At 61.4% G+C, this 17,600-nt stretch overlaps 2 protein-coding genes across 4 annotated transcripts; one reads left to right on the forward strand and one right to left on the reverse strand.

Annotated features, from left to right (window-relative positions):
- The first annotated feature begins 590 nt into the window (after nt 1-590).
- LOC117645025 (arginase, hepatic) lies at nt 591-13,241 on the forward strand. Of its 2 annotated transcripts, none has more exons than XM_034384916.1 (9): nt 591-1,054; nt 3,925-4,065; nt 4,249-4,321; nt 5,337-5,443; nt 8,680-8,808; nt 8,973-9,109; nt 10,985-11,041; nt 11,141-11,322; nt 12,781-13,241. In XM_034384916.1, the coding sequence occupies exons 2-9, from the start codon at nt 3,937-3,939 to the stop codon at nt 13,026-13,028; spliced, it is 1,062 nt and encodes a 353-aa protein (XP_034240807.1). In that variant the 5' UTR covers nt 591-1,054; nt 3,925-3,936; the 3' UTR covers nt 13,029-13,241. The 2 variants fall into 2 exon arrangements, with proteins under 2 accessions (XP_034240807.1, XP_034240798.1); XM_034384907.1 differs by having other exon boundaries at nt 598-1,054; nt 3,928-4,065.
- LOC117645038 (phospholipid scramblase 3) lies at nt 13,224-17,320 on the reverse strand. 2 transcript variants are annotated; one of them, XM_034384936.1, is made up of 7 exons: nt 17,119-17,320; nt 16,488-16,580; nt 16,304-16,345; nt 14,746-14,835; nt 14,236-14,642; nt 14,014-14,163; nt 13,224-13,445 (listed from the first exon to the last, which is right to left on the reverse strand). In XM_034384936.1, the coding sequence occupies exons 1-7, from the start codon at nt 17,219-17,221 to the stop codon at nt 13,389-13,391; spliced, it is 942 nt and encodes a 313-aa protein (XP_034240827.1). In that variant the 5' UTR covers nt 17,222-17,320; the 3' UTR covers nt 13,224-13,388. The 2 variants fall into 2 exon arrangements, with proteins under 2 accessions (XP_034240827.1, XP_034240819.1); XM_034384928.1 differs by having other exon boundaries at nt 16,488-16,607; nt 17,119-17,316.
- Between the last annotated feature and the right edge of the window lie 280 nt (nt 17,321-17,600).

Here is a 17,600-nt window from a genome sequence, read left to right on the forward strand (position 1 = left end):
CAGCAGCACATTGGCTGCGCGGAACGTGCCCAACAGCGCGCCGCTCCAGGCGCGGGGGTGGGGGCGTCGCCAGCGGCAACACAAGGAAAGGAATACAAGCGCGGCGAAATTTAAACTGGGGCAGCCTTGCCCAGCTAGCCTAGCCCGGCCTTGCCAGGGCTGTGCCGCGGGGGCCCGCCGTCCCATCCCCCACCCCCCACCGCGCGACACGTGTCTAAAGAGTGTGCGAACTGATCCAACACTGCGCACTACTTCTCTTTCTGCGTGTGTGTGTGTGTGTTTGAGCGCGTGTGTCCCGTGCACGCGGCGTCTCCGCCCTGAGGCGGTGGCGTCCTCGACGTCCTCGCCGCTCGGGTAAGCATGTCGAGGACGTCCCCGCTCCAGCGCGCTCTCCAGGGAGCCGCGCGGAAGGTGGCACCCTGGAGGCCACGGTGGACCTGTACACTGATTCCGGTGCGAGAGAGACAGAGCGACTCTCTGCTGGAGGCCCTGGAGGCCGCGACGCTGCTGGACTGCGACGCGGAGCGTCTGCGCGGATACCCCCGGCAGCAGGTCCGCGCGAGAGCGACGCGAGAGACAGCGGGAGCGCTCTCCCGGCGTGTTGTTGCAGTGCGCCTCGATAACCCCGCTGAAAGAAGACGAGGGACTGCGTCGGATCGACCTTGACCGCCCCGTCGTCTCCAAAGCGCGATAGAGCGAGAGGTGGCGTCACGGTTTTCACAGTCCGCCAAAAATGTCAGAAGAAAGAAAAGCTTGTCTTTCGGCTGAGTAATCCCTGAGGAGGGCCTGTCTTTCCGGCCTCCCTTGTGTGTGACGGTGAGGAAAGCCCGTCGCCGGCGTGCTGATGTCGTGCCGTGCTGCGGCGTGCTGCGTTGCTAGGCGACCGGTGACGTCGGTCACTCGACGTCACAATGATGCGTTTTTGTTTTTCACCACCGCGCGGTCTCTGCGGTCCAAGACCGAGGGACCGAGGGCAGCCCGCCAGTGTGCCAGTGTGCGGCAGGGCATGGAGCAGGCCGAGGCGGCCGACAACGAGACCGGGACTAATTAAAGGGTAAGTGAGTGAGTGAGAGTGCTGGACCCGCATCCGCCGGTTAGTGGTTGGTTGGCAGAAACTCTTGTTTTGCTTTTCCGCTGCGGAGTTTTAGCTCAATTTTCCCCAAGCTCTGTTAAACGGCAACCTCTGCAGGACGTAACAATCCGACTTGAGTTCGCTTTATTTTCACCGCCAGAGTGAAGCTAGCCACTCGGCTGGCGTTGCTATGGCGACCAGTCAGGACCCCACGAGTACTGCCAACTAAGAAACGCGAATATCCCTCCACGATGCACCGGTGACGAAATTCGGTTGCCTGTCTTAGGCCTTGTTAACTGATCCGAATAGCGAGACAGACCACTTTTTTGTTGACACCCACGCAACGTGGGCGTCTGTGTTTGCTTCGTTGACACCGCTGCCGGGGCACCCGGTGGCGCGCTTTACCGACATGGGCAGGCACATGTGAACCAGACTGGCTGCACTGCGCACGGCCACTGCCTACCGCGCGTGAACGAATTTCATTTCATCACCGCGGCACCCCCGCTTGCTCCCCCCCCCCCCCCCCCCCCCCCGGGCACCCGGCCCGGCCGCCTTGCCCTCTCTCAGACTCAGACGTGGCGCCAGAGTGTGTATTGATGGATGTATCGGAAAGCGGATCAGAAGCGCGCTGTGCCTGGCTCTGCCGGCCGGCCGACGCTTTGTCTCTCGTCGCGGCCTTCTCGATCCTCGATCCTCACATTACACGCCCCCTCCCCCCTCCCCCTCTCTCCACTTCTCCTTTTGTTTTGCGCCTGTCGCCGGCCCGTCATACACTTCACTCAGTTTGTCACTATATTGTGTTTCCTTTCAAAGCTTGTCAGCACCCAACGATGCTACTCTTTGCGTGCGTGCGTGTGTGTGTGTGTGTGTGTGTGTGTGAGTGTGTATGTGTGAGAGGGGGAGGGGGGTCGGGTAATGTCACTGTGTGTGTGCGAGGTCGTCCGACAGATAGAAGGCGGTGGTGACGACAGCGACGAGTGCTGCTTATCGTCATAATCACCGACGCACTGCTGCGGCTGCGCTGAGCGGCGCTGCGCCGAGGCTGCACGCCGCGCCCACCGCTGCCCCGTCACAGTGTAGTGTCACACAGTGTCACAGCGATTAACGCTGGCGGCAACTCGCTGCTGTGCGGCGAGGCGGCGCGTCACAGCGCGACCTTCGTTCGACGCATGCCAATGAGAAGTCGACTCCAAAAGAAAAGAAGAAGAAGAAGAAGAAGAAGAAGAAGAAGAAGAAAAATAAAATGTCCGACGGCGGCGACAGTGGGGGGTAAAGATGTAAATCTTAAGGGGGCAGTAGCGTCTTTTGCACGTGTTTTGACGATTTTCGAACCTCCTGTTTAGACGTTAATATAAGGATAAGTATGAATGCCAGAGGCAAACGGCAGGCACCATTTGAAAGATAAAAGTTTTTACAACATTTTCAAAAAAAAATATTTTGTTTTAGCATTGAATTAGGATGTTTTGTGTTATATGCAAAAATGGTCTGCAAAATTACATGGTTTCACTGCGCGCACGATTGCAGCCAAAGTTTTTAACTTTTTACCAATCGGTAAAATGCATCTGAAAAAGCATGAAATTGCCCATAAAATGACCCTTGGGTTTTAATATTGGGCCAGAAAAAATGTGGTTCGTTTCCATCTTAAGTTGAAGATGAGCGTTTCAATAGTTTTTCTTGCCCAATATTGAAACCCAAGGGTCATTTTATGGGCAATTTCATGCTTTTTCAGATGCATTTTACCGATTGGTAAAAAGTTAAAAACTTTGGCTGCAATCGTGCGCGCAGTGAAACCATGTAATTTTGCAGACCATTTTTGCATATAACACAAAACATCCTAATTCAATGCTAAAACAAAATATTTTTTTTTGAAAATGTTGTAAAAACTTTTATCTTTCAAATGGTGCCTGCTGTTTGTCTCTGGCATTCATACTTATCTTTATATTAACGTCTAAACAGGAGGTTCGAAAATCGTCAAAACACGTGCAAATGACGCTACTGCCCCCTTAATGAAAATGGGCTCAACTTTCTCTCTCGACGTGGCGCTCGTGGGTGGCGTGGGCGGTTCCTCTTGGTTTCTCTCCTTCCTGATCCCGGCACTGGTTGAGGTGGCCCGGCGTGGCCCGGCGTGGCCCGGCTGCCCGGCCCGCGACCGGGGCTGGTGCGTGCGCGGCCGCGATGGCCTTGCAAGGGCCGGGGGCATCCACCCCGCCACGCAGCCCCCCCCCCCCCCCCCGGGGGGGCCGCTGGGCCGCTGGGGAAAGCGAGGCATTTGAATGCGAGACACGCAGGGATACGCCGCGCCGCCGCCCGGCCCAGCCCAGCCCGTGCCAAGGGCGATAATCTCTCTTCTTCGCCTTCGACGCCTATAGCGCCGTCTCTCTCGCGCCCCCGCGGCACGCCGGCGCGCCCCGCGGGCGGGAGAGAGACAGAGCGACGATGGAAGCACTGCTCGGAATCCAGCCCGCACAACGCTGCTCCACTCGCGCGCGTCCGGGCGCCGCCGCCGTCGGACAAAGTTAACAAATTCGTCGAGTTTCGGAGAGAAGGCCCCAACGCCCCCACAATCGGCGTGGAGTTACCGATGTCAGCGTCACCTGTTCGGTAGAGAGGCGAAGAATTTGTTTGAAAGCAGCACTCGGTATTCAGAGAGCGGCCAGCGAAGTGCCCGTTCGCCCTGATGTTGAAACTAGTCTTGAGAAGGAGCCTGCAGCGCGCGCGAAGCGCCTGCGGACTGCAGGGTGTGCAACCCTTGCCACAGCGCGTCCGCGGGGTTGCCTACCCTGCCGTCCGCAGGCGCTCACATCTTTTGGAGCCGCAGTGCGCCATGATGGCCTTCTTCTCCTGCTTGCCAGCAGACCGCAGCCATGTGGGTGAGCAGCACGGTGCGGCCGCTGACGGGCCTAGCGGGGCTCTGGACGGCGACGCGGAGCTTGTCCAGCAGGACGGCCAGCAAGAAGATCGGCATCCTCGGCGTCCCCTTCGAGAAGGGCCAGGTAGGCGTCGAGGAGGAACAACGACGGAAGGCGTATGAGAATTATTGGGACACGCGTAGCCGATGACTGTCCCGCGTATTTCTCGTCGATTCTCTCCGATTCGACTCTCGTTTCCGCGCTTGCCCTTCCTTGCCTCCTCCTCGAGGCTCTCCGGGCGCTGATTGGCTGTCCTTCTTGTCGCAGAGGAACCAGGGCGTGAGCGGCGGGCCGCGCGCCATCCGGGAGGCCGGCCTGGCACACGCGCTGCGAGCTTTGGGTGAGTCAGAGTCTCCGTCCGACGGCCAATCAGAGCGCGAGGCGCCAAGGCGAGCGCTTCAAATTAGGTCGGCCAAAAATGTCGCTCTCTTCACTCCGCTCGGGCCGCCGCCGTGGAGCCTTTGTCGCCCTGGGCGCCTCCAAGAAGGTGCTCCCCGCGCACCGTCCCGGCCATCCAGGGCCGCGAACAAGAAATGGCCGGGGCTGTTCTTTCTGCCGGCGCCCCGCGCGCCGATCCGCACGGTACTTCCGTCGCGCTGTCTCTCTCGCACCCCTGCGGGACGCCGCGTGAGTGCGAGAGGGACAGCGCGACGGAGCCGCCGTTCGGAACCAGCCCGCCGGCGAAGCAATGGCACGCGCCTCAATTTTTCATACCGCCGGCCTTGGCTATGGCGGCAGTGTGGTGGCAGTGGCACCGCGCCCTCATCGGCCCGAGAGACTGGGATACATATTTCACCCCGCTGGGCGCAGTGGCCGCCGCCGGGGAACCTGCGGCCGGCCAGCGGGGAGGGGGGGGAGCTTCCTCGCTTTTCTCGTTTTCGCTTACAGGCCGATCCAGGTCGCCGTTTCCTCGCCAGCGGCCCCGGGGACGGGGGGCCTCGGCATGCCCTCGGCCTCGGCGCCGGGGCCCTTTGGCCGCCTTCGCCCTTTTGTTAGCCGGAGGAGGGTCAAAGGGGTGCGCGACGCGGCCGCGCGGCCCGGAGCCTGAATCACGCGCACAATTTAGTAACTCCCGGGGGATCTCTCACCCCATCAGGGCCGTGGCGGTGTGCGGCCCTGCGCCCTGCGGCCCGCGGCAGCGGCTCCATTCTTCTGGCCGTGCGAGCGGATCGCCCCTGGACGCGTGTGCCACCTCACTGTGAACTACGCCGTGTCTAATTCACATTCAAGACTTGATTGAGATCAATAGTTTCCCAAGACGGAACCAACCAAATTTTCATCAATGCCGTGTAAACGTTTTGAGTGATACCTTTACTCTGTTCCGCGCTCCTGATTGTGGCTGTTCGGTCTCGCAGGCCACGATGTCGAGGACTTCGGCGACGTCTCGTACGACCACATCCCGGACCTGGTGGGCCCCGAGAACATGGACAAGTACCAGCACGTGGTGGCCTGCATGCACCAGGTGAGTGGGGCCCCAAAAGCGCGGGGGGGGGGGAGTATCGGGCCGTGATGAGGAAACTCGAGCCGATGGAGAGAAGACGCGGCGCTGGCCGGAACGCCTTCGTTAAAAGGAGAGAGAGAGTTCGCGCATGAGACGAACAATTATCGTGCCCTCCCCCTCCCCGCGCGAAAAAAGGGATACGGTGGAAAGGGGGCACGACTCCCGACAAAAGCTCTGTTTGCTTTCTCCAGTGTTTATTTAGGAGGGAAGGTCGAGAGGAGCCGGGAAGTCGATGGCCTTATCAATTTTTGCTCGGAAAACGCTTGTGTGTGTAGTAGTCCGAGGGGAGGGGGGGGGGGATGAGTCAGCCGGGTGCCTGCCGGTGCATCCCCCCAGGCAGGCAAACGACCGCCCGGCGCGCTTACCTTAAGACGACCGGCCTTGAAAGCGCGCCAAGTGCTCTCCGCTCCCCTTCCGCCTCGTAATGGCGCTCATCAATCGCAACAACAACAACAAGAACAAGGGGAGGCGCTGCCCCGGCCGCGCCGGCCGCGCCGTTCTAAATAACAGATATATCTTTGGCCGTCTCCCCGCGGCGCCCCGCGAGGCCTCGCGCGAGGCTACGCCGGGCAGCGCCAGCGCGACGACATTGCTCTCCTGTTGGCAAAAAGGAGTCAGTCTGTCTGAAAGCGAAGGGGAAGGGGCCGTGGCTGGCCGTGGCGCTGGGTATGCTAGCAGTGTGCCAGCCTTGGCTGTTGGCTGCCGAAAACATTCCCGCCGCCGGTAGCCGGGCCGTGGCGGCAGCGGCCAGCCAGGGCGGCCAGAGCGCAACGCGACGGGGGCTTCCGTGAGGGGCTCCAACTTACAACGCTTCTCCCCCCTCCCCCTATCCTTTTCACTTCCTGCTCCATTGCCGCTATCTGAAACACGCTTCCGCACACTTTTGCGGGTGGATCGCCGCGTCGTTGTGTTCTGGTTTGCGTTTGTTGTTGTTTTTGTTGGCCCTGGACTGGGGGCAGACTGGGGGCAGACTGGGCCTGTTGTTGTTGTTGCTGACGGCGGGGGAGGCGCTTGGTAGACCTGCTCTCGATGACGCACTCGCGAGCGAGTGGTGTGCGTTCTTTTTTTTCTTCATAACCCTGCTTTTCTGCGTGGTATTTTTTTTTGTTTCTTTTTCAAATGTTATTGGAAGAGGCAGACGAAACTTTGGTGTGGAAAGTTTTGCCTTGGGTGCGTCGTGGGGAGCCAGGAGTGGCTTGCTTGCCGGCCTGCTCGTCTCGTGCCCTTGTGCCACTTGCGCGCCAAAAACTGGTGAAGACCCCCCTCCCCACCCTTTCCCCCTCCCAGCCGCACCTCGCGGTCCATTTTCATCAATTTGAATACCGCGCACCCACTCCGCACATCGTTTCGTGTCTCTGTCGCACCTCTACGGCACGCTACGTGGGTGTGTGAGAGTCAGAGCTTGAGCTGGGCCCAAACAACACGGCGGCAAAACTCGCGCCGCGTTCCTCGCAGCGGTTTTGCCAGCGCGCGTTGCGAGTTTTCGAGTCGATCTCTCGGAATTTATCGAACTTAAGCTTTCCCCAATACAAAGAGAAGAGAGGAGAGAGGTGGGCGAATGGTAAACCCACCGCGGTTCGCGTGTTAATATGCCCCCCTCGCAACTTCCACGCAAGTGTGAGTGTGTGTGCTTGTTAACAGCGCGGCCAGGACACTGTTGTTGCTATTCTCTCTCGCCCCCCCCCTCTCTCTCTCTCTAGGGGCACTCTGCTCGCTCAGCTCAATCGTAGCGGTAAACGCAGTGCTATTGTTTGCACGTGGAGCAACGCGGAAGGGAGGCGACGCTCTCTAATTGAGCACAACGCAAAAGGGGGGGGGGGGGGCAGGGGGCAGGGTGGCAAGGTGGAAGGACCCCGCTCTCTTCGCCATTAGCCGCTGTTTGGAGGACACTCTCTTCGTCGTTCCTCTCCGTCCTTGTGCGGCTATCAGCAGCCCGGCGTGCCGTGCCGTGGCTTGCCGAGGCGTGGCGTGGCGTGCCGTGGCGTGCCGTGGCGCAGACAAATTTATGGATATGGCGAAAATATTTCTCGGTTGAAATGGCCGGGAATGGCCCGGGCCGTCCTTCTCCAGTCATTTAGCGAAATCGATAGTGGAGCGGTGCGGGGCGATGCGGGGCTTTGCCTGCAGAGCGGTGCCACCACCGTAAGCGCGTCCCTATACCGCGCGTCCTGTCAGTGTACACACCAACCGTCTCTCTCCTCTCTTTTTTCTTCGAACCTCAAGAGGAAAGTCTGCGCTTTGGTTCTTCGAACCCGCCGCTCTGAGTCCCCCCAGCAAAGGGCTCCGCTCGCTCCGCTCTTCTGATCTGGGTGTAATGGGCGTTTACTGGCGACAGCGCCGCCAGACGACGCCGACGTCCCCGCCGTCGACCACGCGCATTCCTGGAGTCCTGGGGGAGACACTCATTTCTGCGATGACGCAGTGTCGCAGTGTCCATTCCTGGGGCCATTATGGCCAGTAAATCTCGCCGGCGGCAAAAGGGGTCCACGAACCACGTAACAAGCAGCGCGGATTTGTCCAGATCCCGAACGAATCACGAAGACAGAGGCAGGAAAGGCTGCGGAATGGACCCCAAAGCCGCTCGGCGAGACGGTGAAGGTGTTTTGACATGTGTCGACGGTACGGTAGAGCAGCCGCAGCGAAGGCGGTGCCTAGCTCTGAAATTGCCGGGACGCTAGGAGGCCTCCGCTACACTGCAAGTCGCCTCCTCCGGCAGATTTGCTGGATTGCCCTCGCGGCCGCCGCTGCCGTGCTGCCGCGGTTCCCGCGCCTCCGCTCCACTGCCAAGCCCAGCCCGCCGCGCGCAGCGCGGGATTACGCTTTGCAAGTTGGTGCTTTTCGGACGGCTCCACGTCAAACTTGTTCCTCCCTCGCCCCTTTAGTCCCTTCGCGCAGAGCGCGCAGAACGGGGAAACGTGACGCCTCAATCAGACTTGGCATAAACGCGGGCCGAGTCCTGCAGGTGAAATCGGGTGAATTCCTCCCCCCCCCACTCCGCATTCCCCGTCAAACTTTGCCAGGCTTGCTATTCCTTTCGCCCACTTTTCGGCGAGAGCAATCCCATTTCCGGCGGGGAGAGGCGCGCGGCTTCGAAGATACTTCACCTGCACACACCGTGCGAAATGAGTGCAATCGGCGGTTGCTGGTGCACTGTGAACTGCTTTTTCCGGACTGACCTGCTCTGCCCCGTCCTGCAGGTGTCCACCCTGGCGCGGCGCATCCACGCTGAGGGCCGCGTCTGCCTGGCGCTGGGCGGCGACCACTCCGTGACCATCGGCACCGTGGACGCCACCGTCAACGCGCACGAGGACGTGGCCGTCATCTGGGTGAGGCGCAGGGATGCCGTGTCTTCGACGCAAGACCGGTAGAGGCGGCCAAAATTCATGTCGCGTTTTGAGCTCCAGAGTCGCTAAACGGACTCGAACCGAACGTGTGACCCCACCAATGGATTCCTTGTTCGGTATTTGACATCCTTCCCTTTCTGTCGCAGGTGGACGCGCACGCCGACCTGAACACGCCGGCCACGTCGCCGTCGGGCTCGGCCCACGGCATGCCCGTGGCCCTGCTGGCCAAGGACCTGTCCGACTACTGGCCGTACCTGCCCGGCATGGACTGGCAGGTCCCAAAGTAGGCAGCTTGTTTTGTTTTCGGTTTTACGGGGGTTAAAAAAAGGTCACCGATCGGGCAGAGGACCAGTGTCAGGTGTCAGGGGCCTGCCCGGGCGGCACCAGTGTGGTGGCACCAAAGGTCTCAACACATGCGTGTAGGCAGGGCCGGTCAAGGCCCTTCCAGATTTCTCAGCCCTCCCGGCCCCTCCAGCCTCCACCCCTGCCAGAGCTAAATCTGACAGAAACAAAGAGCCTGCAATCACTGGACATACTTTCACTTTGTTGGCTCGTAATCGCCCGGCCGCTGCAAAGCCTTAATTGTTTCTCTTCTCTTTCCACGGAGCCGGGCCGAGCCTGCTCAGCCAGTGCTTCATTCGCTGGTAATAGAATGAGGGAGAAAATTCCGAATTCCTGCTCCCCTTCTTAATCCCTCTCGTTCGTTTCCACTCGAGTCCGCCAGCCGGTGCCCGCGCGTGATTGGAGACGCTGTCACCTCGTGACTCTCGCCCTACCCGGCCCTGCCCGATGTCAGCGCGCTAGGCGAGGCTAGGCCCCGCATTTTACCCGGCGAAACTAGTCCGAAGTGAGTTACGCACGGCCTCGGCCTAGCGGTCTATTCCAGTCGCTGATTGCCAGCCTCTCCGCCACGAGGGCACGCCGGGGCCACCGGGGCCACCGGGGCACGCTGCGGAAACTCCGAATCCGGCCGAGTCGCTAATTCGCCTGTATCCGCGATGTGTCCCCCCCCCCACCTGGCTCATCAAAAACGCGGCCCCACCCGCCTCGCCCGGGGAGGCTGTTGTTTAACCATTCTAATTGAGATGACGTCGCGCGCGAGCGAAGCGCCCGTCGGAGCAGAGGGCAGGGCAGAGGCGACCGGAAGGGGGGAGGGGCGATAGAATATAGAATGTGGCCCTCACGTCCCCGAGGATCAACCCCGCCAGGCCCGGCTCTAGAGTCGAGAGTCCTTCCTCGTCCGTCGGAGAGGCTGGTGGGACGGAGCTGGCCGACTGATTCCGAGAGTCGCTTTCGTCGCTCTGTCTCGCTCGCACCTATACGGAACGCCCCGTGAGTGCGAGCGAGACAGAGCGACGGAAACGCCTCTCGGAGTCGGTCTGCCGGCGGACTAGGGCCGTTGAAACACGGAGGCTGCTAATCGAAACAGGCCGGGCCGGGCGTCCCCCGGGAGGTAGAAGCTAGCGCCAACCCGTCGCTACCGGCCGGTATTTTTCTTGCGTTCCAAGAAGTGGTCCGCAGTCTCCAGGAAGCAGCGTTTTGTCTCAGATCCACATTACCTCGCTGCGTCCCCCCTCACGTTTTCGAGTCTTCCCCCACCCCCACCCACACCCTGCCACCGCCGCGCTCGCCACCCCTCCCAACACACGCACAGATCCCGTCCGCTCAGCCACTGGCCGCCCTTCGCCCGATCGGTGTATTTTGCGAGCAAGTCGACCCGGCGCGACGCCTAATTTGTTCTTTTATCTAAACTGCCCTTTCCTTTGTAAATTTGCGACTCTTTCACTCGCACGGCAGCAAGACCGCGGCGGGGAGGGGCCGGGGGAGGGGGGGGGGAGTGCGTATGTTTGGGAAAGTTGCGAGGCAGCAGAGTAGCAGACCGAGTAGTCTGGCTACTTTCCTCCCCCCTCCCCCTCCCCTCGGACGGGAGGGTCGTCCCAAACTCGGCCCGGTCCGAGACTAGTCGTCCTAGTCCTTGACTCAATGTGTTGACAACTAACTCTCTCTCACCGATATTGCCTCCGCCGGAGAAGCCGCGTCGTCGTTGGCCCTCCGAGCCGGGCCGTCCCTCCGCGCGTCCCTCCGCGCGTCCCCTGCCGGGGCCCTGACCCCATCCACTTACTTACTGTGTGCCTTGCCGGCCTTGCTGTGTTGGCAGACTTCCGCTCAGCAATCTCGCCTACATCGGCCTGCGATCCGTGGACGAGTTTGAGAGGTGAGTCCTTGTGCCCCCTGTATTGGGATTCGACGTCCTTTTCAATACAAAGGGAGGCTTCGATTCAATTTTTAAACTTTTTTTTTTTAAATTTTGCAGGCTGACGATGGAGAAGTTCAACGTGTGCGCGTTCGGCATGCAGGACGTGGAGAGCCTGGGCATCACGGGCACGGTGGAGCTGGCGCTGCGGCACGTGGACCCGCACAAGCGGCGCGCCATCCACCTCAGCTTCGACATCGACGCCCTGGACTCGCTCGAGGCGCCCAGCACCGGCTGCCCGGGTACGCCCAAATTTATTCCTTTGCCTTTTCTGCTTTTACATAGTGGGAACCGCACTCCGGCCGGAGCGCCTGCGGAGAGCAGGGCGGGCCAGCCCGTTGAGCGGCCGCGTCCACCGGGCTGCCTACCCCGCACTCCGCAGGCGCCCCGGGGGTCCTACCCCCGCGCCGCGCCGCACCGCGCCGCCGCCCGTCCTCGCTCTCGTCCTCTTCGTTAACCTAATTTCGCACACTTTCGCCCCAAAACGAGCCCGCGCACTCCCGTCTTGCACGGGGGGTTTCCGGCGGCCTTGTTAAGGGCGGGCAGTGACACCGACTTGGTGGCGCCGACGTAAACCCCATTTGCTATTATTTACTGTGCGAGTGAGTGACGTGGCGCTATCTTTGAAGCACTTGCCAGTAATGGCGCGCCCATTATAGTACCCAGCGAAGACAGACAGGCTGGCTGCCTGGCTGGCTGCCTGGCTGCCTGCCTGCCTGCCTGGCTGCCTGGCTGCCTGCCTGGCTGCCCGGCGCGCGGGCGGGCGGACTGGAGGCGAGTGAGATCGTGTTGCGGAACCCTCAAGCAGCGACGTTAACTGAAACTAATGACTCGCTTCGGCCGGAGACACGCTCATCAGCGCGTCCGAGACCGCCGTCCTCGTCGACGTCGTCGTCGCGCTGCTCACCGCCTCCAGACGACCATCTGCGTGCAATCTGACGGGAATCAAATTATCTGGCCGATGCAGTGTAGTGGCAGCGCGGCAGCGTGGCAGCGTGGCGGCGGCACACTGCGCCCTGGCGGCAATTAGCTTCGGCTTGTCTGCTTTCCTCGCGGAAAAAGAGAGAAGCCGGCGGAGGAAAGAGAGAAGAGAATCGACCCGAATGGCGGACAAATTGCCTCGGATGTGCTGGGTGGTCCTTGCCGCCTTGGAGGTTGCCGTCGTGGAGGTTGCCGTCGTGGAGGTTGCCGCCGTGGAGGTTGCCGCCGTGGAGGTTGCCGCCGTGGAGGTTGCCGCCTTGGAGGTTGCCACCTTGGAGGTTGCCGCCATGGAGGTCGCCGCCTTGGAGGTCGCCGCCTTGGAGGTCGCCGCCTTGGAGGTGTCCTCGCGGCCGCCCGAACTTGCTTTCGGTGGCTAACGTGGTCGGCGGCGCGTGGCGGAGCATGGCTTAGTTGGCCATACCGGAGATTAGCACCCCCCTCCCCCTCCTTAGTAATTCACCGAAGCCTTCATGTTGGTTAGGAAGCTCTGAACTTAAGCAGCTTTACGCGTAGCCTTTTCATTACGGGAGCAGGAAAGTTTGCGCTGCCAGCGCTGCCCGCGCCGCGCCGCCAGTGTGGCTGCGCGTTCCGCTGTTTTTCTGTTTTTCGCGCGAAACGGGAACGGCGGGACGAACCGCGAGCGTTCACAAACCCAGTGCATTCCACCAAGGGGTCTTCACCTGTCATCGGCGCTAATGTGTTACCTCACCGTGTTGCAGTGCGCGGCGGGCTGACGCTGCGCGAGGCCATCCACATCATGGAGAAGGTGCACGAGACGGGGCGGCTGGCCGCCGTGGACCTGGTGGAGGTGAACCCCAACCTGGGCAGCGCGCGCGACGTGCAGACCACGGTGCAGGCCGCGCTGCAGGTGCTGCTGGCCGCCTTCGGCCACTCGCGGCTCGGCAACATGCCGCGCTCCGCCGAGATCCCCCTCACCAAGGGCGCCACCCTCAAGCGGGACGCGTAGCGCGCGAAGCGCCGATCCGGACCTATCATTGTTGTTTGTGCCACTTTTCCGTTCCGAGAAAAGCGAGTGAATGTGTATGACTGCCGTGCAGTCCTCAAACAGTGTACCTGTTGCGGCGGCAGCCGCCTCTTAGCCTATTGTTCTCTGCTCTTCGTGGTCGAGAGGAAGGCAGTGAAATGTGACAATAAACAAGACTAGCGGTTTCTCTTCTAATTACTTTATTATTTACAGTACAAAACGAAAACAACTTTTGATTATCTTACAATAAGGAACAGTTTGAAGTGCCGGTCGCGGACAAGACAAGTGCCGGTTTTTTTTGGAACCGCGCTGCGATTTGGTTTCGCCACTCGTCTGTGGAGGTCAGCAAATACACGGCAGCCAGGTTTTTTTCTTGGAACTCTCGAAGTACATGTATTCCTGCGAACAAGAGACACTCGAAGTCACTCACGGCGCCGGCATGCTATCGGTGAAGGAATAATGGAGTGGGACCGCCGCGAGAAACTTTCAAGGCACCTCCCCGCTTGGAGCGAGGTCTCTGCAGTCACTGGAGGGCGCCGCGGCGCCGTCCACTTTTTACTGTTGCAGGGCAAGCCCAGGCAAGCCCTCCGGGCACGTCCACCCTTTTTTCCCGTGACTAGCAAAGGGCTCTATGAGGCGCATCGGGTTTCTTTGAGGCCAAGACGAGAGCCGACCCTCAATCCCCGCCCGAGGCTGTCCAGCATTGTCCAGGCCATCAGTCCGGAGGGAAGGTCGCCGCGGCGCCGCCCGGCCTTCCTGCACGAGGCCTTGGCCGTCCTCATACAGCAAGCGCTGTCTAGATCGGCCCCTGAACCCCGCCGGCGCCTTGGCTTTGGTCAAGGTCGCCGTCAGAGGTCGCCGTCAGAGGTCGTCGTCAGAGGTCGCCGTCAGAGGTCGCCGTCAGAGGTCGCCGTCAGAGGTCGCCGTCAGAGGAGGCCGTCAGAGGTCGCCCGGGCCGGGTACTCACCAGGAGGAAGGCGGCCGACAGCAGCAGCGCCTTGTGGTGGATGCTGAGCTCCGCGCTGGGGAAGATGATGACCGTCGTGTAGGTGGACTGCGTGGACTTCCAGTGGTGCGAGATGGAACCCAGCTCCACCAGGCTGTCTCTGCTCGTGATCTGGAAGCGAGAGTCGTTACTTGGAGACGGTTCGTCGGCGGTGTCACTCGAAAAATGCTGTTCGGACAAGACCTTGAAGACGGCCTCCTTGATGGTGCAGGTCCAGGGCGCCACGCTGGGGCCCTCGATGCGGTAGAGTACGGTGCCGACGACGTCCTCGACGTGCAGCGAGGGCACGAACATGCTCCAGTTCTGCACGACGGCGCCGAGGGGCCTGCCGGGCGGCAGCAGCACGTCGACGCGCTGCAGGTAGCAGCAGCAGCCCAGCAGGCCGCACGCCCCCGCGCCGCACGCCAGCCGGCGGCTCAGGTGCAGCGCCTCCTGGCGACTCGGGTCGTACACGCGCATGCGCAGCCCCCGCGACGAGCCCACGAACTGCCGCTGGCACGACGACGAGGTCTCGGCCGCCACCAGCAGCGTGTCGCTGGACACCGGGGACCGCACCACGTACCGGTTCTCCGACTCCACCGACGCCAGCACTGGGGGAGGCCAGAATCGTTTGTTATTTTTTAAGCGCCAGCACGCATTTGTAAAACTGAAAGTGCTCCAATTTTCTCCTTTTTCGTTTTGGCTTTCGCTTACAGTCTGTCAGCTCCACGGTCTGCTGGATCTCGACGGCCTCCACGCCGGCCAGGAGGTGGAGCCCCGAATAGGGCACCATGCCCTGCGAGACTGGCAAACACACGCACACACACATCATTGTGGGCATATCGGGGCCACGGGCAGGTAATTACAGAAGTGCTTCCAGAAGAAGAAAACAAGGAAAACGAGGGGGAAAAAGACAGATAGCGTCCTTTTGTGCGCGACCCGGCAGAGGGAGCTCGGTGGACGAGACGAGATTGTGATCCTTTGAAGGGCGCTGCGCGGCGCGAAGCACGGCAAGCGCGCCGAGCACGCCAGCCGGGTTCGTTACGGATGGCTCATCCCCACGCATGGACCCGGACCAACCCGGACCAACCCGGACCAACCCGGACCAACCCGGACGCGGAGCGCGGAGCACGCGCTCGCTGTTCTGTTTCATCCGAGCAAACTCACTTTCTTTCTCGTCGAGGAGTCATTATTTTCTATGCCGATTCCCGCAAGCATGATAAATTTGGCTCCCCCCCCTCAAAAAAAAAGATCACAAGCTGGGCGTGCCTAAAAAACATTTTGCAACGGCCTCGCCTTTGGGCGGGAATGAACCTCTCCACCTCTCCCGCCACGGCCGCCACGGCCGGCGGCGTGTGTACTCGACCTGCATCGAGCGGGCTCGCGAGGCTGCGCCCGGGCTGTACCTGGGTGTACTAGTACACTCCGCAGTTCTCGCCGTTCTCCAGCGGATCATTTCGAAACCCGAACCGATTGCCGCCAAAAGGGGGAAAAAATTATTGCACGCACTCGCGAGCACTCCTCCGCGCATTTCCGCGGTGCCTTTGTCTTGTCCACCTCGGTGCCCGCCGTCACCGCCGGGCCCATTTCCGGCCAATCTTCCAATCTCTCCCCCCCCCCTCGACCAGCACCGCTGTCCCACTTTCTGTGAAATTCGCCTCTACTCTACACCCACACTGTAGGCCGCGCGGCACGCAAGAGACGGCGTGGCGCGGTCCGTGGGGACCGGCCGGGACCGTCGGCGCGCGGCGCCCCTCGTGCGTTGCGTATACCTATACGGGGCGCCCCATCAGTGCGAGAGAGACAGAGCGACGAAGACGACTCCCGGAATCAGTCTGCGGGTGCGAGAAAGCTCCTCCTCGGAGGGGCACACGTTTGTCCTCACCACGACGCCAGCCAATGGCCGCGTTGGAAGGAAGCTGGAAAACACGACATGCGAGGGGCCCAGGGGAAGGGGGGATAGTCTAACACTACAGAGTGATGCGGCGCAGTGTCAGTCTGACTCACTCGCACCTATTCGGCACGTCATGGCAGTGCGAGATAGACAGGTGTAGCAAGGGGATCTTCCGCGGGATAATCATTCTGAAGGGCTGATGGTGCACGAGGTAGTCGAGTTGGTAAGCCTCCAGTCAACAACTTCCCCGCCCACTCCGGCCCGGCGGGGGGGTTCGACGGGAAGGACACCGGAGGCACGTCTCCGTCTCGGGCCGGGGAGCGGGAAGGCCGAGGGAAGACACCCCCAGAGGCGGATCCGGGCAGGACCCTGACTTACTTGTGGGGACGGGGATGGGCGCCCTGGACACGGAGCCGTAGTCTGCGGACAGAGGGGAGAGTCAGTGAGTCAGTGCGCTGCTTCAAGGGCCGCCTGGAGGGCAGGTGTGCGTCCCGCTGGCATACCCCCCCCCCCCCCCCCCGGCGGCTCGCCCTTGCAGTGGCAGTGGCTGTGGTCGGCTCACCTGAATACGGGATCGTCGGCCCGCCTAAGCTCCTCTGCTCGGGCAGCTCCTCGTCGAAGCCCACGTCATCGGCGAAAGCCGGGTTGGCGAAACCTGCAGCAGGACGCAGCGGGTCAGACTCTGCAAAAGAAATGGGGTGTGCTTTTGTTGTCGTTGTTGTTGTTGTGGTTGTTGTGGCACTCGTACGCCACTTGGCAGGAGGGCTGGCGGGGCAGGGCGTGGCAGAAACGCTTCGCCGATTGTTATCTGGATGATGATGGCGCCGATGAGGTCGATCGAACCACGTCGCCCTTTGACAGTTTTCCTCCGCGATGTCCGGCAAGCGGCGCGGCGGTACCTGATCGAACGTGACGGCTCAGCATTGCGATCGATGGCGCAAGATTTCTCGCGGAGACACCCTGGGGCGTCATTTGCCATTGCGGTGCGGAAAAAAGGCGACAGTCTTTTCTTTTCTAGCGGTGTGGGAAAGTGTATTATCTGCTGCTGCGCATCCGGCTGCAAGCATTTCACGCGGATCGGCTTTGGAACTGCCGTTCTTCACTTTTCCCGCTCTTCGAGAGAGAGAGAGAGACAGCCCGCGCAGTGCAAGCGCACCCGCACCTTTAACACCTCGCGTCTGAATTTGCCATACCGACGACGGTGGAGTGCCTGGTGGGGGCGAGGTCATCGCCGTCGCGGGGCAGCGGCACGTCGAAGAGGCTGCCGTCGTTGAGGACGTCCTGGTGGGCCGCCATGGTGGTGTTGACGTCGGGGCCGGGCGCACTCGGCGCGTGGTCCGCGTCGTCACGCGGCCGGCTGTCACGCTCGTGCGCGGCGTCGACGGCGTGCTCGGCGTGCTCGGCGTCGATACCGTTGACTGATGGCGCGGGGCCAGCCAGGCCAGGCGGGGCCAGTCAGAGCCGCCGCGTCGTTATCAGGTGGGTGATAAGCCCGCCACACCTTGGTCCGCGGCCCGCGAGGCTCATCCCGAACGGTGTTTCGTCGCTCTGTCTCTGTCGCGCGCATGGAGCATCGCTTGGGAGCGAGAGAGGCAGAGCGGCATCGGTCTGCTGGCCGCGCTGCTGTGTGTCAGCGTGTCACCTCGGCGGTTCGCGTCGCGGCGCGTCGCGGCGC

This window comes from Thrips palmi, unplaced genomic scaffold, assembly GCF_012932325.1.
Source record: "Thrips palmi isolate BJ-2018 unplaced genomic scaffold, TpBJ-2018v1 HiC_scaffold_1, whole genome shotgun sequence".
NCBI classification, from domain to species: domain Eukaryota; kingdom Metazoa; phylum Arthropoda; class Insecta; order Thysanoptera; family Thripidae; genus Thrips; species Thrips palmi.